Source organism: Tachysurus vachellii, chromosome 2 (assembly GCF_030014155.1).
Source record: "Tachysurus vachellii isolate PV-2020 chromosome 2, HZAU_Pvac_v1, whole genome shotgun sequence".
NCBI classification, from domain to species: Eukaryota; Metazoa; Chordata; class Actinopteri; order Siluriformes; family Bagridae; genus Tachysurus; species Tachysurus vachellii.
Window position 1 is genome coordinate 32,336,377 of NC_083461.1, and position 27,339 is coordinate 32,363,715.

Genomic DNA, 27,339 nt, shown 5'->3' on the forward strand with positions numbered 1-27,339 from the left:
CCAGATGGATTTGCTTCCTATGGGAAGGTTTGTTAAAGAAAAGTTTTCTTTTTTCCTTTTTTTTCTGGAAAGCGTTCTTTCAGGCAGGAGGTTTTTAAGAGTCTTGCGTCACGTGATTGTGCGCAGGTGCAGTAGCTTCTCTGTTCGGGCCGCTCCAACCTGTGTCCACTTCTATAGACGGGCAAGCGTTTAGTTTTACGCACACCTTAATTATTTCAGTGTAATTGTTTATACACGTAATTATTCAAGATTCTTGCACAAAAGTATGAAACTTAAAGAAGTGAAGGCACTCTTTCAGACAGAGAAACAAATAAAAAAGTTTTCTTGTTATGGACATTATGGACATTCTGTTTTCAGATTCGAGTGAAAATATTCCTTTGTTTTCTGCATTAATACATTCCTTTACATGAAATTAGCAATAAGACTAAATGTCTAAAATGGTTTTTAAAATGCTATTTGAGTATATATTTATTTATTTGTTTGTTTATTTATTTATTTATTTATTTTAATGGAAAAAAGGGGCAAGAACTCCATTCTTATCTAATTTAGGCATTTTGCTCTATTTTTTTTTTTTATTATACAGTATACATTTGTACAATATAGATTTATTTAGTCTGGAAGTCTGTGGTGATAAACTTGGTTGCTACACAACTGTTTGTCATTCTCAGACAGTTTCCTCTGTGCCATTTTACTCAGCCCACCTTGCAACACTTGACATGACGTTCCAAAATGGCTACCTGATTAATAAGCCCAATTCCAAATAGGACAAATAGGAAAACGGGCATCTCATGTAGAGGCACATACTCATTATCATTTATTACAGTTTAGGAGCTAGGAGTTGTCATCCGCCTAATATTAGATTAATATGTGCATGTACAGACCTTATGTATATTGTTGATTGTCTATTGTGTGTGTGATACAGTAGCATGGCCACCCGCCCCTGACAGCTTTGATTGTTTTTCTTTTTCCTTTTTTTTCTTTGCTCCGCAGCAAAAATGCACCAATTAATATGCAGAGAGTGAGTGAGACAGAGACAAACAGAGAAAAAAAAATACACGCAGGGGAGGAGGGAGGGAGGAGGGAGGGCATGAGGAGAAAGAAGAGGGACGATGGTAAGGGAAGATGAAATGAGAGATGATGAAGAACAAGGCGTGAAAGGGAAAGAGTGATGAGTGAGGTATGGAAATGGTGAGAGTTGGTGTATGGGAAAGATGTAGAAGAGAAAAAGGGATGGAAGGAGAGAAGGATGGGGTAATGTGAGGGGGATCAATATGTACATATTTAGTGGGAGATTGAGGGATCGATAGGGAAGGGGGAGAGGATGGGGTGAGGAGGGAGAGAAAGAGAGAGATGAGCGGATGGTGAAGGGGTGGAGTGATGTGGCAGTGGGATGCTGTCTCTTTGTCGCAGTGTCAGGGGTATTGATACTGTAGTATTGCCATGACAATAGCACCACGACGATGGCCATGACGACTCCGGGGAGCACAATGTGACCACAAAAACTGAGGGCACTGAAGCATCACATATAGCTGAGAGTTAGTAAGAGAGATTTGTGTGTGTGCGTGTGTGTGCGTGTGTACGTGTTTGGGGGTGTGTGTGGCAGGTGCTTTTCTGGAATTTTAGGGACAGATATATAATACTTGTTAGAAGCAGTCATACTCTAGACACACATTCCTACAACATACATGACAGAACTTCAACTCCCCAATTTCAGTTTTATTACTGAAGGGCATGAATTCTGATTGGACTAAATTACGGCATAAATGGTTCCTTGTTGCTGGAGTGATACCCACATTTAAGCGACATGCTTTGTACTTGTAATGTAAATATTTCATTTAGAAACCTGGATCTAATTATTTAAGATGCACAAAAGGACTACAATAATTTTATAGCTAAATTTTCATCACCTTTCAAGGCTAAAGTTACAAAATGCAAGATACAAAATGTGTACCAGTCCAGCAACAAGAAAAGGTACAGATTAGTATCATTTTTCTAAGACTGTACTTTCTATATCCTTATGCCATTTCAGTGATCACGTTTATGTTATACATAGTTCATAGTTTTCAGCACTGTGCATGCTCTCGAAGATACAAATGGTCGCTTGTCAGCCTGGAAGTCAGTGTGAGTGGCCACCCCTTTCTCCCAGTATGATCTATAGTACCCTCCCCGCGCCCCTTCCCTCCTTAATATGATGTAAAAAGCTAATCGCATGCAAATGCCTGTTGTCCCGGTAACGGGGGACGAAAAATCCCTTTGATGTTTCACCCAGCTCATTCTCTCCACGTTCCCCTTTGTTCTGCCGAGTCTCGCTGCTTTGTCAACATAGCCCGTCTATCCCTCACTCTCCATTCCTTTCCCTCTCTATCTTCACCAATCTTTGGCTATCTCTTCTCTATAACATTATCTCTCTATATCTCTCTCTCTCTAACCCCCAAAACTTTCCTTTTTTTCTCTTATCCTCTTTCTCTCCCAAACTTCTTTGTCCATAACCTTTGGTCTCTGCAACATTCAGTCCCTCTCTTGCCCACTCTTAAGATTTCTAGTGAGACAAAAAACTTCCCTGCTCTCAACCATTCCTCCATGTACAGCATCCCCCTCTCTCATTCTTTCACTCTTGTTCTCCGTCTCCCCTCTCTGTGCCTCTCTGTCTGAGCCCTCTCACCCTGTCATTACCCATCATCCCATCTACTGTCTTTTGCCCCGTCCTCTCTAAACCCCTTCCTGTTCTCACTGTGCTCTCCCTCCCTACATTCCTCCCCTCCCATTCACGCTCTATCTCTTTCTCTCTTAAATATCTGATCCCTTCTATTGACCACTCAGCCGCTGCCATTTTCACTGTGCCACTAATGTTTTCCAATATATATCTCATAATGCCTGGTGCCTTTGTACCACAATACGTGTTAAATGACAGTACACTACACAGTAAAATGGCTGCACTCTTGTTCATGTCCAGTTTTAATTCTTGAAGAAACAAAATCATACTTATCAAGTGCAAAATACATAGCAACACAGCATGCAAATATTAAATCATTAAAAATAATAAGAGGTTTTGCATTACCAAAAAATGTAAACATGAACATAATAAGAGTTATACTATAAAGCTTACAAAAGGCACCTTGTTTCTTTGGTTAATGCTTGTATTTACAGTGAGAACGATGAATCATGCCAAGGTATTTATAGTTATGAAGAGACCTGCTTTAAAAGCGCTGAATTGAACACATTTCCCACTGTGCAAAGTATATTTGGATTAAGTCTGGCTGTGGGTTTAGCTTCATTCCTCATGTAGCTTGCATGCACACTCATACCACCTCTTATATAAAACAACTTAATAATTCTCTAGATCAAGGCTCTTTTTTAAGGAGCTTGTCTGTTCCAAAATGGATTATGAGTGCTTGGTTAATGTCAGCTATAACAAAGCGGGATTCAAACTCTTTATGGAGAGTCCTGGAATTCAGTGACTATACAAGATTAAGACTGTGTAAGGTTGAGTAGAATATAATAGAATATAGGAGGGTGGGGTGCACCAATTACATAACTCAAAGATTAAAGCAGAAACTCATAGCATTTCCTCTTATGCAAGCAATCTTTGGATTTGGCTGGTGGAGCTGCCATGACAATCAAAGCCAGCTGGATCATAATGCAACTCATAAACAGACAAAGGAAAAATCGACTCTTTTCACACAGTGGGAGAAACTGAGTGAGAGGTGGTGGGTATGTAAATTCATATGGGAACTATGTGAATTCATATGGTGCTAAATATGGAACTAGTAACAATAACAATCAGAGCTGCGTGGAGAAATCTGTTCAGTTCTTGAGAGTTTATTCAACTCTAACACACTCTTTTATTTATTTGAAGTGCTGGGGGGAAAAAAGGCCAACGTGGCAATTTTGTCAACATTTATACCATGTTGTTTAGTGCAATATGTGAATGTTGCCTAGCACAGTTTTTTTTACTGTTAATGAAAAGAGTATAAGTGCTCCACAATCGAGTCTCAATGTGCACAGCATCACCACAAATGAGCAGCTATTCATTGTCTTGCAAATAGTCTATTGGCCTTAAAAAATAGAAGACACATTGTTTCCAAGCTGCAGTTGCTCATTAACACCACCTATTGGACAAAACCTGATTTAAAAAAAACAACTTAGGATTCATTTCAGAAACCTTTTGGCATCTCTGAAAGATCATGTAAAATGCGGAGAAAAAAAATCCTTTTTTTGATCAGAATTATATAGAACAGGATGAAAGTCCATCCAATTGTAGTCATGCCACTTGCACTATAAATAAAAAGCCAGTTCTCCTCAACCTATATCACCCAGTGACAAAAATAAAATGTTATATAAATTCTATAGACCCCCCAATTAGACATCATACTGTATATAATACAGCTAATCCAATATTAGGTTAACCATTTAAATCTGTACCATAAGAGTCAAGCTATTTATTATTAAATCCATGGAGCTTTATCTGCACTTTCTATGAACAGAAAACTTTATTCTTTCCAATTTGACATAATATTTATAGGCTGACATCTTTTAATGGGTTAAAGAGGATTTAACTCATTCAGTACAAGGAACCAGTTAAAGAGTCTAATAGTAAAGGAATGCAAAAATGATAAGACTGGGTTGTTATTTCCCCCACTGAATCAAAAAACTAAAATAAAATAAATAAATGACCTCTTGGATATGCCTCAAAGACCAGACTTCAAGAACCGTGGTCTAAGATTACAGTCATTATGCACTGCTGATCTATTTTTATTGTGCTTTGATTAGGTAATGGAAGGAAAAGTTATAGGGATTCAGGCCATAACCCTACACTTATTCAAACAAGTCTCAATTATCGTTCCCTTGAAAAAAAAAAACGTATATACATAACATAATAAGCATTAGAGAAAGAATGTACTGAATAGTCTTCGGTGAAAAAGGAACTTATTTTGTGGTTGCAATATGAAAATCGATTGATTATTCTACAGAGAAAATAGGGGCTTTGCTCAACAGTTTTTAATGTAAATCACTTTCTTTTTTGTTGCTATGGTACATGGCTACAGCTAATGTAATTAGATAATGCAATCTGTAAATTGTTTTGAGAATTTATAGCTCGGTGGATTCGCATTATCTTTGAGCTTGTACCAATATTGCTATTGTCCTACTGGATAATAGGAAATTGACATGATTGACACCAAATCTATAAGTAACAGGGTAAAAAATAGGCCCAAACAAAAGGGTTATAACTGATTACGTTCTATGATTAAAATGGAAGACATTAAGCTAGTATTGAGGGGAGCAAGAAAGGCAAAAATACACAGTAACTTATGGTATAATATTGAAGTCATTTTTGGCAAGCAGCAAATCAGTTGGAGGCAGCAGTGCATGAAAGCCTGAAACACATTACCCTGCTCCACGCTCCAGTACCTGGCGATTAGTTGCATACAGAGCAACTGCGAGAGGCAGAGCCAAGATGGCCTTGTGAATTGTAGCATGGCTTATAAAACAGTAAAGCATTCAGTATACTGTGTCATGCTGTAATGTTGCTGAGACATCATCCAGGCTGTGTTACTTAAACATTTGTCCAGTTGAATTTCTGTGAAGAAGGAAGAAAAGGAGAAAAAAGTGTTTAATTGTGTGATATATCTATCTATCTTACAACAAATTTCAGATTTAAAAAAAATATTTATGAGCGAAAGGACTAACATTTGTAGTTCAGATGATATTCAAACAGACGTCGATGGTGATGAGCTCTAAACAAAAATAATACCAATAAATCAATCAGTAATTTAAATTACTTAAAAGTTTTTTCTTGATTGTTCGTGTCTTCTGGGTCAGAGATGTTAAACAACTGTAAAACATCTCATATAACAGCCTACAGAAACTACACAGATCTACATTTGCCTGTTGATACATTATCCTTGGCCACTATAATAGGAACGAACATGCATGCAAATACCCAATCGGCAAATCAACTGGAAATAGTGCAGTGCATACAGATCATGTAGATATGGGTTAATCTTCAGTTACTTTTCGCATCAAGCATCATAAAGAAGAAAAATGTGATCTTAGTGACTTTGACAATGGCACAACATGGCATTGTTGGGACCAGACTGCTGATCTTGCTGATCTTACACACAAGAGTCTCTAGAGCTTACGCAATTGTAGCTCAAATATCCACTTTGTACTACTGTGTTAAGCTAAGCAGAAAAGTACAAAGGTACAATGCATCAACCCCTGAGGAGGATAGGTGGAACAGTAGCAGACCACATCAAGTTCCACTCCTGTTAGCCAAAGACACAAATCTGAGGCTACAGTGGGCACAGGATCACTGAAACTGGACAATTGAAGATTGGAAAAAATGTTACCTAAGCAGCATTTCTGCTGTAAAGTCCAAATGATAATGTCAGAATTTGGAATCAAAATCATGACCCATCCAAGCCTTCTTTTAATGGTTCCGGCTGGTAGTGGTTGTGTAAAGGTGTGGGGAATTTTTTCCTTGGCGCACACAGTTCCTCTGAATATGTGTTAAGAATTATTTGAACGACATCACCTGGTATTGCTGCCAACCATGTGGCCCCTTTATGGCTACAAATTTCCTATGGATTTTTATGGATAAAAATGTTGCACCATGTCGCAGATTGGTCTCAATCTGTTTCCATAAACATGCCACTGAGTTCATTGTACTTCAGTGGTCTCCTCAGTCACCAGATATGAACCCAATAGAGAGGCCTTTTGGATGGCAGGTCAGAAGATTTGCAGCATGAATGTGCATCTGAGAAATCTGCAGTATGTTTGTGACACAATCATATCAGTCTGGACCAAAATCTCAAAAGAACCTTTTCAAAACTATGTGGAATTCTGGCCACAAAACTTAGGCTGAAGCTATGTCCTTAATGAAGAGGCCAGTGAATGTATCTACAGTATATGTGTGTGCTGTTTGAACTTCTCACTTGTGTATGGCCAGTTTGTCCGGAATCTTTCTTTGGTTCTCTTGTGATAGAGGGAGATCCCCCTTCCTTCTGACTTCCCACTGAGGAAGAGTCTGAACAGCTACTCTGAACTGGAAGAGAGAGAAAATCATGTTAAAACAGATAGTTATAGTTCGGTAACAGTTATATGTTGTATATATAGAAAATGAGCATTATACATTATCATTGGTGACACTGTTGACATAATGTATAGCAAACACCAATTTCAATACTAGCAATGAAGTACTTCAATTTAGAGTTAGAAGTGTTTATGTATACAAGAGATTTTGATTTATGGTATTTGGCAGATGCAGATGAAATTCGAACATGATAGATTCTGAAACCTTGAATATTTCCTGATAGTATTAACCAGGAAGAATTTAAGATGGCCATTTAATATGGACAACACTTCTCCACAGGATAAAATTCATAATCATTCACGACTTCTTTGTAGCATATATATAGGTATGTATTTAAAAGAAGTATTTAGAAAGGAGTATTTATTTCAAAACAATAAGAAATCTGTTTTAATTACTTAAAGTAAAAAAAAAATCTAAACCTGCTAAAATAAAAGCTTTTTAGTCAGACCGGATTGTCTAATATCATTTTCTGCTGATATCGATATAGGATTCTGTCCATCTTTAATACTTCATCTAATATTCTGACTGGTATAATATAAATGTATCTCTATTTTACAAATTTTCTACAAAAAGAATTCCAAGAGGTTAAATATGTTAGAATAATTTACTTGTTTTTCCATACTGGTATTTACAATTAAAGGTGTAAATGTCTGAGAATGTGCATTTGTGTGGGTGTACATTATACCCCTGTCATTAAGGCTGAAACTTGAGTCTAGCTCGGATGTCTGAGCTCCTGTCACATCCAGTAGCAACTTGCTGGATACTCCCATGCACAGAGATTCCTTTAGACACAATTCTTTTGAAACACAAAAACAAAATATTTATTTACACATTAATGAATCATCCTGATACTGTTGAGAATAATTCTGCAGGGATACCGTAAAGGTTTGAATTTTCCAAAACCAGGTTTTGCCATTTTATTTGCATGCACAAGCTCACAGAAGACTTCCTCGTGTCACTCTCAGTGTTTTTTCTTCATGAACTGGAACTTTCAGGAACGTGGTACTTTCTACCCTCGTCTCTGTTTTTTTTTTTCCAACTAAACATACATCTGGATTTCTGTTGCCTGTTGCAACAGAAATTCTCTGCAATTCTCTTTGGCCACTTTATGCCACATGCATGCAATTATCCAAACAGCAAATTAACTGGCAACAGTGCAGTGCACACATACTGTATCATGTAGATGTGGGTTAATTTCCAGTTACTTCTTGCATCATAAAGAGCAAAAATGTGATCTTAGTGACTTTGACAATGGCATGACATGGCATTGTTGGTACCAGACTGCTGATCTTACACACAACAGTCTCTAATAGGCAACTGTATCTTAAATATTGATAGGATAGGAGGAACAGTAGCAGACCACCTCAGGTTCCATTCCTATTAGTCAAAGACACAAATCTGAGGCTACAGTGGGCACCAGATCACTGAAACTGGAGAAGTGAAGGTTGGAAAAAATATTACCTAGGCAACATTTTTTTCTTGGCACACACAGTTTAGCTGAATACCTGTTGAGCATTATTTGAATGCCACAGCCAGCTATTGCTGTAGACCATGTGATACCCATAATACAGGATGATATTGCACCATGCCATTCAATTGGTCTCAAATTGGTTCCATAAATGTGACACTGAGTTCATTGTAATTTAGTGGACTCCTGTTTTGTGATACTGTTAATTGTTAAAAAGCACAAACAGATATTGGATAATAATAATTTTAAGCCTGCATTTGGTGGCTCATGTCATCTTTTTATTGCCCTTTATTCTGTCCAGCTTATTCAGCTACTTATCTCTACATTCTGATGTCTGATACTGACATGAATGCCATCACGCTCATCATTTCACACAAAAACCCTGCCAGTTTTCCCTTACGTCAATCATTGTACATTCGCCGCCAAAATAAGGCATCAAACAAACAAGCACATTATTAATATTTCAAATAATAACACTTTTTTTTTTGCTTGTTTCAGGTATTTCCTGTTTCACTTTTTTTTAATATGGTGAACAAGTTGCAGTCTCCTCCTAAGAGCCTACACAGAGTTAATATAATTAAACTGTCTTATATTGATCTCTTAATTACACATAAAACTGGGTCATTAATGACATCTCTATGATTTAAAAAAAAAAATCTTAATTAAAAGAGGTGTGCTCAATTAATTAAATAAATCTTTACATGGTTAACAAATAAATATAACTGATTTCATCAGTAATTAATTCAAATTAAAATATTTTTTCTATCCAAAGATTCATAACAAACAGTAAAAACATATTTTCATTTAAACTATAATGAAGTTTTTTAAGCTTCATTATAGTTTAAATGAAAATATGTTTTTACTGTTTGTTGCAGTAGTACATTTGAGATCATGAAGTGAGAAACTCTTCACACTTACACTGTATCACACACATAATTGATTGTTAATAAATTCATACATTTGTTATAAAAGGAAAGACGACATTAAGGTGCTAATTTAAGGACCAAATATGACAATAAGTCTTGTTTAATTAAACATATCAAAGATTCAAGTTCAGTGCCTTCAAACTCACCTGTGTTATGGATGGCATGTGTCCACAGGAGCTGGGCAATGTCATGTGTCCAGGCTTCTCTGTCCTCTAAAGATGAGGCCTGGAGAGTGAGACAATATTTGGTGCGAGAAGTCTGTCTCACCCAAACCTCAAACCTCAGACCCTCCTCGCCGACGCACTGGGTCAAACCCATCTCTCCTGTCTGGGTAGAGAGATGTGATCAGTGTCTGTGCTGAAGGACATGAGAAGTGTGTGTGCTGTGGTGTAGCCTGTGTGGTGTAAGGTGTAGTGCATTTTACTTTAACAGCAGAAAGCCCAACTAGAGCAGCTACTATCTACAGTATCCATAGCATTTATGATTTTTCTTTTCCACTGCTAGAACAATATAAGAGACAACAAAAAACTATGCTTTTCTGCTGGATCAGAAAAATCAGTTTAGAGAAAAGACAAGTCCACTCTTGCCAACCACAATGAGAAATTATTTGGGAAAGAAGTGAAAATGTATTAAAAGATGATGCAGTTCATTTACAAATTGCTTGTCTAGTAGAAACCATGAAACACTTCCACATGGATGACCATTTTCATTCTTAATGTGCTGCTGTGCTTCACTCTTAACAAACAGTGCTTTTTTATTACTTTAGAATTATTCTCATTATCATCAGCATCTGAAAAGCTTGCATTTGACATCTCAGGCCTAGTTCTTAGGCCAGCTTCTGTTAACTTTTTCTGTCTAAAGAAAAAAAAAAATTACACAGAGCAAGCAAGCAAGCAAGGGTGCTGTGTCAGTGCACCTTTCAAACAGGAAAATCTGAGTTGAGACAAGAGCACTGGTTTAAAATGATCAAGTAGCACCGCAACACAATTTTACCTTTTTTGCTTTAACTTCTCTTTAACTGTGGTCCATTGACATGAACTATACTCTCTGCCTGCTAGGATTTTCTTGTTAGCAATATATAATATAATATATAATATATGTGTGTTTGTCTGTGTGCGCACCTTTATGCTGTTTTTATAAGTGTATACACTGCAGCCTTGACTCTGAGTTTTGTGTTTGGTGAGAATAATGTAATGCTGGTAGAGGAACACGGTCCTGATGCCTGTCTTCTTTCTCCGCCCACCCGGACAGACGTACAGCTCACCCTGGCGTACCAAATCCCCACGTTCTCCAACAGGTACCTATGACACACATATACACACATTTCCAGCATATGAATTAGAGTCAAACATGTAGAATATTCTATTATTTATATGATATCTAATATCAATATTCTAATATTCTGCTGTTTTGGGAATTATAAAAAACACAGTAAATGAGTTCATGACGAGTTCATCCTTTGGGATATACAAAAATGTTAGCAGTAACAATGACCACATGAATTGGATCAGTTACAGTAAGAGCTCCATGCACACTAGCATCATTTATTAATTTATATTCTTCTTTATACTAAAGCACTGCTGCATTTTTTCCACTGGAGTCTACAGTGTCTGTGCTTTTTAAAAGTCAGAGATAAAGCTGTAACATTATGTTTTCTACCATGGGAAAGTTAAAAGGACAGTTGTGCCCCATATTCCATTTTGTTTCTATGTTTTATTGGAATTGACAGAGAAAAAAGAGGGACTGGTGAAGTGTTTATATCTGGCAAATATATTAAGTACTTATAACTGGTTATTAACATGCAGTATTATAAAAAGAATAAAATGCAGCCAGATGTGCTGTTTAATGTACTCCTTGTGTAACTTTTAATAAAAAAGACTATAATCACACGTCCATACTGTGCTCTCTATGTCTCACCGGACAGCCAGTGATGAGGTCGCTTGTCCTCAGGTCCTCCCCATGGCGCTGTGCATGTCTGATTATGGAGAGTGCAGAGTCAGGGCCGGGGTTGACCCCTCCTAGTTCCTCAAGGATCTCGCAGTAGTGCTGTAGACGTTGAGTAGGAGCAGCGAGGCACTGAGGAAAGGAGATACTGGCAGGCACAGGAGAGCTGGAAAGCTTTGACTAAAAAGAGAAAAAATAAGTAACTGGTGTTGAAAATGGCTGTTTAGCAGGAGGTTATATAAAAAACTATAACATGCTGAAATTCATGTCTGTATAACATATTTTTGCGAATTAATATATATATTCTTAGGTATTAACATGCAGAGTTGTATCTGCATTTTCATAGTTGTGTGAAATAATCAAATCAGAATCAACATTTTTATAAAAAATAATTTTTCATTAAACCTTGATTAAACCTTCCTTAAGTTTCAGCTCATTTTGTAAGTTATACAAGGCTGTGGGAACAGCAAATTGAAAAGCTTTTCATAACCTTATGGGTGAACAAAAAATTGCCTTTGCATTCTATGGTCCTGCTCAGTAATTTCATTCGCCACCTAGTGTTTACAACTTGTAAATGCAACATCAAATGTTAAAATGCAGCATGTGACCGTCCACTCCTTTGGACCTATTACCAGACACATGATGGCAGCTAAGCTAACAATTACAAATTAAATCAGAATCATGACTAATTTGGTTCATCCAGCTGAGTTCAGGAGCTCACCTTGAAGTAGTCTGCAGCTTGGCTGACCAGCAGGGAGTCCGGCTCAGGCTTCATACGGATGTAGTGGGCATAATGCAGTAATTGATCCCTCTGGGCATTAGTGAGTTCCAATTTGAGCGTTTGTGAAAAAGACAAGGGAGTCAAAATTAATTTTCAATTTTATTAGAGATTTTAGATTTGTTTAAATAATGATTTCATGTATGGGATCCGGATTAACTTCAGTAAGATATTTCTAATATTTCTAATACAAATGCTTATCTTGTGAACCATTTACAATTCATTCACTCCATCACCCCTTGGGATGCACTGATATTATATCATATTAGATCTGATACTGAGTAGCAGGAAAGATACTGAAAATGAAAATAGTGGCTAGATATTTGTAAAATTATTATATTGTGAAGCCCCAAAAAAGGCAACCAGTTGCCATAGATGCAAACATAATTAGCTGAATGTTCACATAGGTGCAATTTGGGTGCCATGTGATCTCAATATAAATATGCCTGTTCCTGGAAAACTGCAGCTTTTGAACATCAATACACTATCGAAATAGGTAAAGGTAAGGTGCAAGTGTCTGGAAACGTATAAGAATTTGGTTATGAAGTGATATTTTTAAAGTCTGATAAGCTTGCAAAAGACAATTAAATGCCTAAAGCAGAATGTCAACCAATCTCTCTGATGAGTTAATTAATTTATAATGGTTCTGGTATATACTGTATATATATACTGGTCCCACACCTGAGTCCCAACCCACTCCAAAAGGTTTAAAGGGGTTTGCAAGCCACTATATTTTCTGCCAAGAACAGAAGTCTTGTACATGTCTTATAGGCAGGCCACTAACATGCCCCTGATGATGCACATAACCTTGCAACAGATGCTTGCTGAGTTGGCTCACTTGCTAACAGGAGTCGGCAATATTAGGTCGCCATCACGGGTCATTGTCTGAGCTGTATTATTATAAGTGGGAGGGAAAAATACTACTTATGGGACTACTACCTTTAACATAAATATATGTAATATATGTGCAAACACAAAACACAAAATACAGACACAAAATCTTACATATTTGCTGAAGCAGTCAGTTTGCTGTAGCGTTTGAGAGAGGGCACCCTCGATGGCAGGGAGGAGTAGCTGAGAATGAAAAGTGGCAAGGTTGCTCCAGTTGGAAAAGATTGAGTCAGCCTTTCCTCTTAAACAGACTGGTGTATCAGCACTATCCAGCAGAGGGAGATAAGTCTCTTCCACTGCCTTCAGTAGAGCTACGTACTGCCGCTCTGAATTGACCAGCCTACACCACTGCAGATACAACTTACTAAGAAATGGGGAGAGAAACAGAAAAAGTAATGCTTTTAGTAGTGATAGGTACTAACCAAGTAGATGAGTGCAAATATGCATAATAAAACATAAATAATAAACTCTTTTCACACTCTGTGGTTTTCACACTGGACATGCTTGTTGCATTATAAATCCAATTTTTCCTGGTTCCCCCAGAGCACTAGTCTGCTTTCAGCCTCCCTTGATTTTATCAAACCCCGGTGCATATATATATTATATATATTATATATAATATAAATATATATGAATATATATATTTTAATATATATATATATATATATATATATATATATATATATATATATATATATATATATATAAAATAAATATATATTAATATATATATTTTAATATATATATATATATATATATATATATATATATATATATATATATATATATATATATATATATATATATATATATTAAAATATAATGTTATAATATATTTATTAAAATATAAATATATATTAATATATATATTTTATATATATATATATATATATATATATATATATATATATATATATATATATATATATATATATATATTAAAATATAATGTTAATTGATAACATCATCAGCTAAAACATGTGCAGTAAAGTCAAGTAGTAAAGTATACTTCCAGAAAATGTACAAGCTGCGTTTACATTCACAGGAATCACAGCACAGTTCTAGTGCAACACCAAACTCAAACATCCTCCTACAGGTAGCTGTGATGGTCCTCATCACAGCTTTTACATTACTTGTTTTTTGTAATTGTTCATGTAAATCATGCTCTGTCTGAATAAACTGTCAGCCCCCTTACTTATTTGTGCATGTCTGCTTTCTTTGTTTCAACTGGTGTTCTGTTATAGTGCACTACAAACCAGCCAACGATGAAAAGGAATAGTGTATAGGTGAACATAGGGAGGAGTTTGGCAAACATGCAATACTTTCACAAACCATTTGTCTAAGATAGAAAATTAAGTGTGCATATATACAAGGTTTTACTGTAGCTATTAGGAACTTGGGGAAAAGCTGCTGTTTGTCTGTTCTAGTTAAGATGTTGACACTAGAAAGTTGCATGCAATTCAATAGACCTGTTTACTTTCTAGCTAATACAGGAAAACGATGTTCCATACAACATTTAGCTGGGATTATCCACCTTGTTTGGACACTTGTTTCGAAGATTTCTAATCATGTACCAACTACACCGACAACAGCTGTGTGCTGTTATCCACCATCTGTTACTGCACACAACCTTGAGGTGGTCCTGGACAGCAACCTACCCTCCTTGCCTCACATGACTAATCTGTCTTGGTCATGCAGGGTTTGTCTTTTAAAAACAAAAACAGGATCTGTACATGTGTAACCACAGAAACTGTTTAGGTGGTTTTTCAGTATTTGATCAAGACAATATTTCTACAATTCCTTCCTAGCTGATCTACACATGAGCCAAAAAAGATCTATGTTAGTGTTAAAGCACTTATCACATCCTGCTCTGTGCCATGCTCCCTATGATCTTCTAGCATGGCTTGACTGGAATCACCATCTTTTGAAGGTACTATATAATAATCACTTTCTAATTATCGTTAACTTTAAAATTCATTTTAGACACTGCAAATTACTTGTTTAGTGTTTAGTGTTTTTTTCCAGTCAAGCCCTACAGGACTTTTTCAAAAAGTGCCTTCAGTGGCATCCCTAATATATATACAGAAGTCAATCTGTACACCTTACACAGATTAAAAGTTCTCCTTAAAACCACACACAATCTCTAAAACACATGCATACCTCTGTGCTGTAGTTCCAGGCCTCTCAACTCCTGTCTCTCTATCAGTCCGGCCGAGAAGTACATGCTGTCTGGTGAGCCCTGTATGATCTGCCACCTCTTTACTGCTGACCTCCACACCACGGATCAACACACCACCTCCTCCTACACCAACTCCAACTTTCTCATCCCTCCATCCTGGTACAGCTGTGGCAATCCCTGCCATGAGGATAGGCTCAGCTACAGCTTTCCTTCCCAGCCAGGACAGGGGAGATGAGCGGCTGCTTGCAGCAAGTGGAGCCTCTGCTGGCTTTGGTGCAGCTGCAGCTGAACGACGGGGTGCGAGCAGGGCTTGGAGGTCAAAGCTTGGGTGACGCCTCCGAGGTGGTTTAGGAGGCAGAGGAGCTTCAGTGGGCTAAGTGAGGTGAAAGAAAATGAAAGCTTATTTGCTGTGGAAGGAAGGGCAATTATACAACTTGCATGCAGACAGAAAAACTCAGTGTGATGTTTTAAAAATTGAAGCAAAAATTCCATTATAAAAAACCCAAGTAACTTATACAATTTTGTCAAACTCTATTTACAAACAGAAGATTGTATTTTGAATAAAAAAAAAAAGTAATGGAGATTATTCTAAAAATATTCTGGCTAGTCTTTTAATAATTGGTTCCAGGTGCTCTCCTGTCAATGCCTGAGCCTCTGGTCAGTGGAGATGTCTGTGTGCTCTCTCATTTGTTATCAGTCTTCTTATATGTCCTGTTATACCTCACAAGCACAATCTACAGTAGCTTTATTCTGACTCCATGCCAAACTACACAATTAGGTTGAGTATATCAATCTAGATCTACCCTGCCTTGAGGAACGTAACGGGGCTGCAGGAATTGCCTCTGCCTCAACCATTACTGCTCTAACAGTGGGTGATCACCTGTCTTTTTTCACCTAATGTCTTGTTAAACTCTTACATTTTTAACAACAATTTTTTGAGCATATTCTCCTTCTTTGGTGATTTCTGTTGTGAAATATTTTTTGCTAGTGTTTTCCTAGTGACATTTTTGTTCCGGTTATGTTTTGATTGGTAAACTAAAGTGATGGATTGATGAATTTAATGTAATTGTACAATTTTTGCACAAACACAAAGCCTCTTGTTTTACTCTTGTGATGCATTCTCTTAACAACACAACAACCACTCTCACAGACTTGTAGAAACTACCACTCACACTTTTTTTGCTTGGGTTTAGCAAGTTCTGCAGGAACTTCCCTCCCCCAGCAGCCCCTGCAGCTCCCTCCTTCTTCTTCTCTTCTCCTATCTTTAGTGTAGAGCAGTTCTGTGGACGGAACAATGAGGCCAGTGAGCCCCAAGGCTGCAGTCCTCCTTCTCCTCCTCCGCACCACTCTCCATCTCCCTCTCCCTCTATCTCCCACAAACTTGTGACACTGGAAACAGATGTTTTAGGTGCCTGTGCCACGGCCACATTGGGATCCTGACCCTGGTTGGTGGGCATGCCTCGCTCAGCCTGAAGTATGCGTGTCTTGAATTGTGTTAGTGTGCGTTGGTAACGCTCCAGAGTCTGGGCCCACATGTCTAACAGAGCACCGCCACCAAGCTCAACGGCCAAAGCTCGTGCGTCTTGGAAACGGGATGGAGGAATAGGAGGGAGAGAGGACAGAGGAGAAGAAGGTGAGGAATTGGGAGAGGATGAAGAGACCACATCACACCACTGGGAGGCCTGTAAATGGAAGGGGTATTAGTATAAATGCTTGTATAGTAGTGGAGATGTGTAGTTATATGGGGTATGTGCATGTGGAACCTCAGTAAGGGTGGACAGTAGTCTCTGTGTATTGTCCAGTTGGGTCCAGCAGTCAGACAGGCAGTGAGACATTCCTCTCACTTTCTCTCGGATCTGTGGAAGTCGTTTAAGGACTGCAGTAAGACCTCCCCATTCCAGCTCAGACCAGCTCTCGATTTCCCCCAGCACCACTAGTGTCTCACTGTGAAGTTCCTACACATGTACAATGCCATCAGTGACAGAACTGCTATAATTTCATTGTTTAACACAAACACACTTACCATAGCAGATTCCCTGAAGCTTTTGAACTTCTGCTGTTTGAGTAAGAGTCGGCTTAGTGAGAGTGGCGGATCCTTATATTCCTCCAGTTGCTCCTGCACATGATCTATTTCTGTCTCAAACTAAGGATGAAAGAGAATTGCTATCTATAGAGGATTTACAAACTGGTCTACAGAAGTAAGTTCCACAAAATTAGAAATATCTCAAGCACCTTTTCCAGTTTGTCCACTAGATTTGACAGTCTGCTGAGTGCTTCCAGGTCATGACTTCTCTGATTAGAAACACGCACCAGCCGATGGAGAGAATCATCAATGCTGTCATAGAGACTGGAGGTTGCGGCGAAGGCAGCTCTTAAAATATGAAACATCAGAAATAGAAACAGAATTACAAGATTACAAGAAGTGTCCATTATCCAAAAATGTTGGGCCAGAACACAAATTTGTTCTAGCACATGATTCATCATAAATACAGATGGAAAATAAATTAGTCACATACTGTTTCCATTCATTTAATTCAGTCTCTATGGCTACCTGCAGTCTGGTGACCTATGAGCCAATCTGGACGTTTCATTAGCCAGTCCAGCCAGCCAAGCTCCACCCCGTCTTTGCAGCTCTGTCAACCGTGGGTCAGACAGAACACCAGTCATCAGCTGCTTGTGCTTTTCAACACTTAGTGGTACAGACTGGAGTGGAAACAAAAGATAAAAAGGTCTCATTTGACAGATCATGATTTGTGCATACAGAGGTTGCTGTTTCCAGATTTGCATGCTTGCCTGCGTTTGTTACAACAGTATGTACATTTGAAAAATTAAAAGCAACCTCCACTAGATGGCATGTCAGAGCCAAAACATCCCTGTCAACCTGGCTTCCAAGTCACTCTCACTCATTTTCTACCGCTTATCCAAACTACCTCGGGTCACGGGAGCCTGTGCCTATCTCAGGCGTCATCGGGCATCAAGGCAGGATACACCCTGGACGGAGTGCCAACCCATCGCAGAGCACACACACACACTCTAATTCACTCACACACTACGGACAATTTTCCAGAGATGTCAATCAACCTACCATGCATGTCTTTGGACCGGGGGAGGAAACCGGAGTACCCGGAGGAAACCCCCGAGGCACGGGGAGAACATGCAAACTCCACACACACAAGGCGGAGGCGGGAATCAAACCCCCAACCCTGGAGGTGTGAGGCGAACGTGCTAACCACTAAGCCACCGTGCCCCCCGGCTTCCAAGTCAAAATGTAAAATGCACAGCATTGTAAAACTATCCACTGTCATTAAGATGCATAAGCTGCATCTCAAATAGAAACCTTAAGTTCAAAAGTATTTACTGAACTAAAAACAGTTTTAAAACTACCTGAAAGGTTTTGCACATTCTGAAATAGTAAATACCAGTTGGTAGAACAAAAAGTGTGCAATCTGAGACACAACACTAGTTTATTTAGCTAGTTTTCTTCGCCCTGTCAAATAATGCAATACTTTCCCCACAATTTACGGTTGTACTGTACAACATAGAAATGGCTTTAGTTTCTGAGGACATGCAGAAGCTACCAGATAGAAAGGGCAGCCATCTTGGATATGCATACACATCATTAAAAGCAAGTACAGTATAAGGCCTCAGACGTAACCATCTCCATAATACTGTACTGAGCTGTTGACTAAAATTATGACCAACCAGTTTGACTTGGTTGTAATTACGTCTCATTAGAATCTGTGTGAGAAACAAATTTAACATAAGGCTGTAATGCATAAAATAAGTCAGGACAGGTTTTAAACACTTTGTGAATGGACTGTATTACCATATTACCTTAATGCAGTCAGGCAGTGGTTCTTCTCCCATAGACTTTAGTGCAACATCCAATAGAGAAAGAACACTCTCACAGTGTTCAGTTAGCTGTTCCAGACTCTACACATACAAAGAGGAATCCAATAAGTGTTTATAAGGTATTTCTGCTGTTGGCTTAGATATATCATGAGCTAAGCTATATTTAAATTTTTTTCTATAGCACTTTTAACAATTGACATTGTCTCAAAACAAAAGAGTGGTTTTAAGAGTGATTTTCACTGATTACACTAAATTCAGTGCAACAACTCTAATTGTAGGAAGTTAAAACATTACAGGACATGATGTTATAGGAAAATTATGAATGGCTGGGTGGTATGAAGCAGCTACATGTCCTGTCATGATATAGTCTACTGGATGTATAAAGTATCACTACAATTTGTTGATGCAATTGTTTTTTATTCATTCAAGCAAAGTCCTCCTTATTCTAATGAAAACTTGAAATATGCATCAATATATCTAATGAAATGAAATATACAGTAGCATGAAATCTGATTATTAAGAAACACTGACACTGGAGACTGCCACTAAAATGTTATATAAACATATCACACTAAAATTACAGCATGTCAAAAACCACATGAACAATGGCACATAATTTTGTTATCTGTTTATGTGGAGAATCCACAGGAACCAACACGTGAATTAAAAGTTAGTATAGAAATTTTACTATATTAGAATGCGTATTTTAACATAAAACTGTGACTTGACTCAAAACTACCTTAAAATCGATCAAATTTAAGAATTCATCAGTGCTGTGATGTAATTGGTGTAAATTGAGGGAATTCTCACCAGTCTGAATGTTAACCAGTCATTATGTGAGTGCTCAAAATCTCCATCCATCTCTTTAGTCAGCTGCTGTCTATCCACATATTGCTGAAGGACTCCAGTTCCTTTTACTGTGTGTACCTTTATTAGTACAAAGAGAGAGAACAATTTATAATCACATGGTTCATTATGTGTCACATTATGTGTGTGTGTGTGTGTGTGTGTGTGTGTGTGTGTGTGTGTGTGTTTATTTATTACTATTATCATGCTAAGTACAGTTATGTGGCACACCTCTATTCCATCCAGGTTATATGGGCCTGATTCTTGCTCTTCTTCTGTAAGAATGAGAACACAGCCAAGACCTGCTGGTACCTGAGCCTGAAAACACATATATTTAAAATGTATAGACACATAGTCTTGTACATATAAACAATAATTGTATAATACTAAAACAATGTCTCACCTTGAATGACCTCAAGGCAGAGAAGCAAAGCTCTGAAGGAGAAGCCTGCCTACTGTCCACCAGCACCGTCAAACCCTTTTCTCTAGCAGCCGGTCTGGTATTTAAAAATAAATATGATAAAAATATAAAAAGCAAAAAAAATAAAAAATCCAAATTAGGAATGTTAGAACAGTTTAAGCAAGGGTCCTAGACTAATGCCCACATATGGACAAATGTGGGGATAAGCAGGAAACAACTCAAGAATACAGGGATTTTGTGAAATATGGTTATCCTGAGTTTAATGTATTTGTCTTTAAAGCACATGTAAAAATCAGCAAGTTCTTGTGGTCTTGATCTCTTAACCCTCCTGTTTTCCTTACCTGAATTCCTATGCAAATTAGGAGCGCCGAGTCAACTTGACCTTGTCTGTTTTGACTGCTTATAAAAAATGAAGTATATATGATAGCCATTTTTTTTCACCTTTTTAGTCTAACTTGTTTCCAACATATTAACATATATTTTGCAAAAAAAAATAATATTTGGTATAATAGACCTTATTTATATACAAAAATGCCTCATTTTTTAGTAAAAAAAAAAAAAAAACAGAAATTTTGAATTATTTTCACTATAGAGGCACAAAAGTTGCATAATTACAGGCTGGTATATTTCAAAGCCAGAAGATTGTTTTGAAACCATTTTGACCATTTTTAATGTCAGCAAATAATAAAACCTGTTTTTTTTCCAGGTCAAATTGACTTGAATGCTTATAAATCAAAAATTATACAATTATCACCATTCTGTGTGATCAGCCTTACATTTGGTACATTTGTGTGTGTGTATGTGTGCGTATGTGTGTAGCATCATTTCGGTAGATCATATTTTGCCCTCTGCTAGGCAAAGGCATATCAAAAGAATGAAATATTTACAAATATGTAGCTGTGTTTTGGGTGCACGTGTGAGTGTGTGTTTTGGGTGGACATTTTATGTGTGCATTTTTGTATCTGTATGTATGTTAATTGCGCTGAAAAGGACAAAAGTGTGACCTCTTGGCCAACTAAATGTGGCCGGGTCCAACTGACCCTGGAGGATCCAAAACGCAAAGTAAATAGTGGTCCGAACACATTAATTTTACTTGCAAAGTTCATAATTTGGAACAATCCTGGTAAATTTCAGGCAAATATGTGGAAGAAAACCCAAGTTATGACACATTAAACTTTCATTAAACCTTCCAGCCGGGTCAGATAGACAGGAAAATACAAGGGTTAAGGCCTTATTAAGTCTTGGCCACAATCCTGGATTAGTTTCTAATAACCATGCATTATTTCATCAGTCATTTGGGTTAAAAAAGAAAGATTTCAACTTTTTGGTTGCATGTTCAAATTTCAGTAAGTATTTTTATTGGTTAACACCACACTGGAATCCCATTGTATATGGTCTAACCAAAGAAAACTGAAGATGTCAAAATAAAGCATTTCGTTCATTATCTTCAATATCCATATTTTTTATATATTATTATGTAAAATGTTTTTAATTTTAAATGTTAAAATTTGGCATATATATGTTGTAAGTTACCTGGTAATGGAGTAATAACAGGATAATAGCTGTACAATGTCATTGAGATGATGAGCATCATCAGGAATGTGTTTTTCTGTAATAACCAACCCGCGCCCGAGTCTATCCACAGTACCTTACACAGATGAAGAAACACACAAGGTAAAGATCAAATACAGCAAATTAGAAACAAGATCATATTCTGAAAATCATATCCAGTTTACCCGTGATTATGAACTTTCCTGACTGGAGCAGATCTTCGTTTAAATCTCTAAGCAGAAAAGAGGCTTTTGGAGATGGTGCCTTTGATAGGTCAGAAGGTGCTGATGGTACTGTCGCTTCTGTTGACTGATCAAGTGAAACTGAGTCTGATTGAGTTTCGGCATCTGGGATGATTTCTGGATAGCCTTTTGGTTGTTTTTCTGCCAATTAACATATGTTAATGCACTGCAAGCCCAAATGTATGACAACAACCATGTGAGTTATTAGATTCCAACATACCTCCATCTCCATCGGCAGAATTAGGGTCTGCTTCATGACCATTCACTATCTTCTTTAATGTATTTTTACCCTCATCCGAATGGCTGTGTTTGCAGACAGCTGATGTAGCCAATGAATTAGATGTTTCAGCTAGCTGACTTGCTTTCTTCTGACCCTTTGAGGAACTGAGATCTTCCTTGTTTTTAGGGTTGCCACGGCCACCAGATTTACCCTTCCCTCTCCCCCCTCTAGCTTTCCTTCTTCTCCTATGACCAAATAAATAAAACAAAAAAGCATTAAATAATTACACAATGCAATACTGCTATATACTACTGCCATTACTCTATACTATATGGCCAAAACAATTGCAGACGGCTGTCCATCACACCCTTATGTGGGTCTTCCCCAAACTGTCACAAAATTGTCTAAGATGTCTTTCTATGCTGCAGTATTTAGATTTTCCTTCACTAGAACTAAAAGACCAAAGCATGACAATGCTTCTGTACACAACGATATATAACGATATACATGAAAGACTGCAAAGTTGAAGTGGAAGAACTCAAGTGGCCCGCATAGTACTCTGAACACCTTTAAGATGTACTGGAATTCTGACTGCCCTCCTGGCCTCTTATCCCAACTTATACACTTGCCAAAGTACATCTTAACCCTGGAGTGAATATTGAAGATACACTACTGACACATACCTGTACAGTCTGAAAACAGGAATAGAAGAGGCATACACTATTTTTATGTGATTATAATTATTATTCATGAAAAACAATATAAAATTTTAATTTAAATAATAACAGAACAAATATGTTAAATAAAACATATGTGCTTGTGGAATATTCAGATGTGGGTAGTAACTTGTTAAACCTTTAACAGAATTGTCATGTTTTGGCTGATCATTTTTGCTTTGTTTTTTAATGTTATTTTTCTTCTAGAAACATTACATTGCATTTGATTTTTATTACATTTTATATTATATTTATAATGTTATAATTATTTACAATCTTATGACTTTGCAATAATTCTGAACTTTTTGAACACATTTTATAGTTGATTATTAGTTTTTTAAAAGAATAAAATGGCTTTATGGAGTATAACTCCAAGCTGTGATGTAAAATGGAAACTCAATCACTAAAGTCGAAAAAAAAAAACTATGTATTTTTGACAGTTTTTCTCATACTTAGGTATGGTTGATATATTTTTTTTCATACTTTACTCTTCTTTTATTGAAGTATATTTTGCCTACTTATACCTGGGTGCTCGAAATCCTCCCACTTTGACATCCTTTCCCTTGGGGCACACACGTTCCTCCATTTTCCCAACTTGTGGTTCATCAGCAGTGTTGTCAGTACCTGTTTGAGAAAGATTTTTTTCCAGTTTCCTATGTTGGTTACATTTTCCTTTCTGTCCTTTGGAGTTTCCTGAGATTTTGGTTGTGTTTTTAACATTGTTAGAAGAGTTTAACTCCCTGTTTTGAGATGAATCTGGTTGTGTGTTAAGCTTTGCTTTTGATCCGTTTGTCAAATGTCTGCTGAAATCAGACATGTTATTTATGCCTGCTGTCACATTTGCCAATGTTTCTCCTTCAGTCAGTGACTTATCATCCTCAAAAACACAGTCTGAGTGGAATCCTTGATCCTGATCCGATTGTTCTGCCCCTATATTTCCTGTTGTATGAGTGTCTATTTCAGTGATGTATTTACTTCTAGAGCTTAGATCACTAGTGCTTCCCCTTCCTCTATGCCGCTCTTCCCAGGGTAGTGTGGTTCCAGCTGCCCTCCTCTCCTCACCCACACCAGGCCTCCTCTCCTTGGATGGACCTTCTAAATAAAGGTCCCGGTTATCCAAAACTACTGTATTTCCAACACATCCATCTAAGTCCTGAATGCACTGTGGGGATGACTGTCTCTCTCGAACCAAATCAATGACTCGAGGCGGGGGTCTAGAGTTGACCAATTCCTTGCGAGAACCTCCACTATTCTTCCCACTGCTGTTGCTGTCCCTCCTACGCAAGCTCCCTGTCCTTCCACTGATCTCTGTCTTTGCGTACCCCCAAGCCTTTCCCCGCCGAATTCGAATGGCCTTGCTTCGCCTGCACAGAGGCAATGTTTTGGTTTTGCAGATCCCATGCATCTCCAAATAGCGCTGCTTGGAATCAATGCCACCATCCGGACCTCCTCGAGGTTCCAGGAGCTCCACATAATCCCCGCATCCATCACTGGACTGTCTGAGGCGCCGCAGAGTGGAGTCAATATCAGTCTCATCACCATCTGGAGGAAGATCATCCTCTTCATCCCAGGACCAGGTGTCAGGATCTGCAGAAGAAGAGCACCATCCCAGACTCCCAGTGTTTGGAGAAAGGTAGTCATGGGCAGGGGGATTTGTGGAGGGATGCTCCAGGTCAGTGGGATTGTGTAGCAATTTTGGGTAAACAACCTCGTCCCACGGAATACGTACCACACCATCAGAAGTACTAACCAGACAAGTATCTAAACCACCTCCACCTAAAAAAGAAAATAAAGTTAATGGCTTTCAAACAAATAAGTCACTTTCTGGAAAGAAGATAATCCTAATTTTTTTAACCATTTAGCATCAGGTACCAAATAATTGTCAATTGATTGAGTAACCAACTGACTGATTCCACACATTTAGAGGCATCATTCAACAACCCAGAGGAATTACTGTACTGCAGCTATCCACACACTCAAGGATGTGTCTTTGGTGTAACAAATTATTATGATACCCCTTCATCCCTCCCCTTCTTTCATATCAGCCTGTTAAATATTTTGTTGCCACTCTGTGGTTAGAAAAACATGTTTTAAGTAATTCAAATATGAACATTAACTTCAAAATACAAACTCATATAAATACAAGTTTAATATTTTTTTTGTATTATATTAATCTTTGTATAATACAACATTTTCTTTACAACATTATGTTCTGTAAAGCTCCTTTGAGACAATGTCCATTGTTAAAAACACTATACAAATAAATTAGAATTGACTTGAAAAGAATTTCACAGCTTTAATATACACAGAGTATAGTAATTAATTCCAGTAAATTGTTATTCGGTTTAAAAACAGGTGCTTAATTGGTAACAGAGATGAGTTACAGAAGAATTAATTCATATGAAGCAATATCATAAAAGAAAATGTTGTGCTTTGTATCTATTTATGTTATAACCTTATGTAACTATAAAAATATCAAGCTCACCTTCTCTCTTGCATCCCCGTTCCTTATTGATGCAGTGCAGCCACTCCGCCGTAAACACCAGAGGGTGCTGGGATTCAGGAACCAGGACCTCCTGGACATTGCGTCCACCCAATGCTAGACACTTGAGAGCCAGGCGGGGACAGCGTGTGGAGAAAGGTACCACCTGAAGGTAGAAGTCATTGCTTCGCAAGAGCCTCCAGTCAAGAGTAGAAAGCTGAACCACCACCTTCTCACCCAAACACAGGGGCCATCCCGAGTGCAGGAACAAACAACCCAAATACTGAGACTGCAAAAAGAGCATTGTAGCAAAATTGTATTCCAATGCTTGATTACAGCAAAAATTTTTGGCCTTTCTTTGTTTAAACCATGAATAAAAAACGTTTCCTCTCTGGATATCTGGATATGTGTGATCATCTTTGATGTTTATTGTTACTATTACAATACAAGATATACTATACTTACTATACTATTTCAGTAAAAATGAAAACCTTCTCACACCAGAGAAAATAATATTAAATAATCATGTTTACAAAGAAACATGAAGAAATGTGGTTCTGGACCCACCGGAAACACTAAAACATGTTTAGAGATTTAAATACCTTTTGTGCTTTCAGAAAATTTTCATTGAACCACTTTACCAGCAGAAGCCTTTTCAAAGTAAGGAGCCACTACTAAAAAATAACAGCAACTATCACAAAAGTCCCAGCTTGCAAGCAAAATTCCCCCATCATTTACTTTTCTCCCTTCTTGTTTCCTGTTACAGATCTTTCTCTTCAGTCATTATACTGTAAACAATCAGTTATTCCGGATGCTTAGTTTACTTCATTTTCAATTAACCGTCAGTTTTAATTCTCCCCATTCACAAACTCATTTTGTGATATGAAAATATATTCAAAGGAAACGTTCCATGTCTCTAGTCATTTTATTTGAATCCTTCTATTAGGTTTCTTCCACAACAGTCACTATCTGCCTCAGTGCCTCAGTTCCACTTTCTCAATGTCTGCCTCAGAATTCAGTTACTTTAGCCCTCCCCCTATTTCTCAATAAATTCTCTATAACCCCAGACTCCCCTCTCCCTCTCTTTCTCTCTCTCTCATTCTCTCTCTCATTCTCTCTCTCTCTCTCTCTCTCTCTCTCTCTCTCTCTGTCTCTCATACTCTCTTTTGGCTCTCTTTTTCCCTTTCTTAACTTCTTTCTCACACAAGTAGCAGTCAAGCCCCTTTTCCTTAACCCCCCTTCTCTTGTAGACACACATGTGGTAAGAATTATAGACATGACTCATAGCTCTCGTCCCAGTCAGTTCCTCATTGCGACAATGAAAACATAGCAGGCAGAAAATGTGAGTTGGAGAATTGAGTGAACCCCTTAAGTGATCATACAGTTTCATGTGCATATGTACCTGTGTAAAAGCATCAGGAATATGTGTATGTGTGTGTTTGATTAAGACACTGTTTCAAACATTACCAAGAGTGATAGAAGCCTGAATGTTCGAATAGCAAATCAAAGTAATTTTCGAGTGTTCGAAATTTTCATGAAAATACATTCATGAGCAATATGCAGCATACAAGAAAACCGACTCACGATTCACTGAGTGATGTACTGTATGTGTATGGAATAAAACAGTCGTTTATTACATTCTTATAACAGCACGTACCAAAGTGTTTCATTCTTCTTAACTGGTAATTATACAATAATGCCAATTTGCTAATGATTTCATTTGTTTATTT

At 37.6% G+C, this 27,339-nt stretch overlaps 1 protein-coding gene across 2 annotated transcripts in view; it reads right to left on the reverse strand.

Moving 5' to 3' along the window:
* Positions 1-2,937: 2,937 nt before the first annotated feature.
* Positions 2,938-27,339, reverse strand: part of arhgef40 (Rho guanine nucleotide exchange factor (GEF) 40) — a 31,901-nt gene continuing 7,499 nt past the window's right edge. The window contains exons 4-27 of one of the 2 annotated variants that reach the window (XM_060864317.1): positions 25,613-25,898; positions 23,652-24,903; positions 22,412-22,656; positions 22,135-22,332; positions 21,932-22,046; positions 20,381-20,474; positions 20,209-20,295; positions 19,942-20,058; positions 19,114-19,212; positions 17,831-17,982; positions 17,512-17,650; positions 17,303-17,422; positions 17,043-17,234; positions 16,452-16,961; positions 15,261-15,652; positions 13,215-13,464; positions 12,153-12,242; positions 11,405-11,611; positions 10,609-10,788; positions 9,634-9,814; positions 7,779-7,889; positions 6,936-7,045; positions 5,689-5,735; positions 2,938-5,578 (exon numbers count right to left, since the gene is read on the reverse strand). In XM_060864317.1, the coding sequence (XP_060720300.1) occupies positions 5,709-5,735; positions 6,936-7,045; positions 7,779-7,889; positions 9,634-9,814; positions 10,609-10,788; positions 11,405-11,611; positions 12,153-12,242; positions 13,215-13,464; positions 15,261-15,652; positions 16,452-16,961; positions 17,043-17,234; positions 17,303-17,422; positions 17,512-17,650; positions 17,831-17,982; positions 19,114-19,212; positions 19,942-20,058; positions 20,209-20,295; positions 20,381-20,474; positions 21,932-22,046; positions 22,135-22,332; positions 22,412-22,656; positions 23,652-24,903; positions 25,613-25,898 (5,154 nt within the window). In that variant the 3' untranslated portion in view covers positions 2,938-5,578; positions 5,689-5,708. The remainder of the gene's footprint in view (positions 5,579-5,688; positions 5,736-6,935; positions 7,046-7,778; positions 7,890-9,633; positions 9,815-10,608; positions 10,789-11,404; positions 11,612-12,152; positions 12,243-13,214; positions 13,465-15,260; positions 15,653-16,451; positions 16,962-17,042; positions 17,235-17,302; positions 17,423-17,511; positions 17,651-17,830; positions 17,983-19,113; positions 19,213-19,941; positions 20,059-20,208; positions 20,296-20,380; positions 20,475-21,931; positions 22,047-22,134; positions 22,333-22,411; positions 22,657-23,651; positions 24,904-25,612; positions 25,899-27,339) is intronic. The other variant, XM_060864319.1, reaches the window with a different exon arrangement.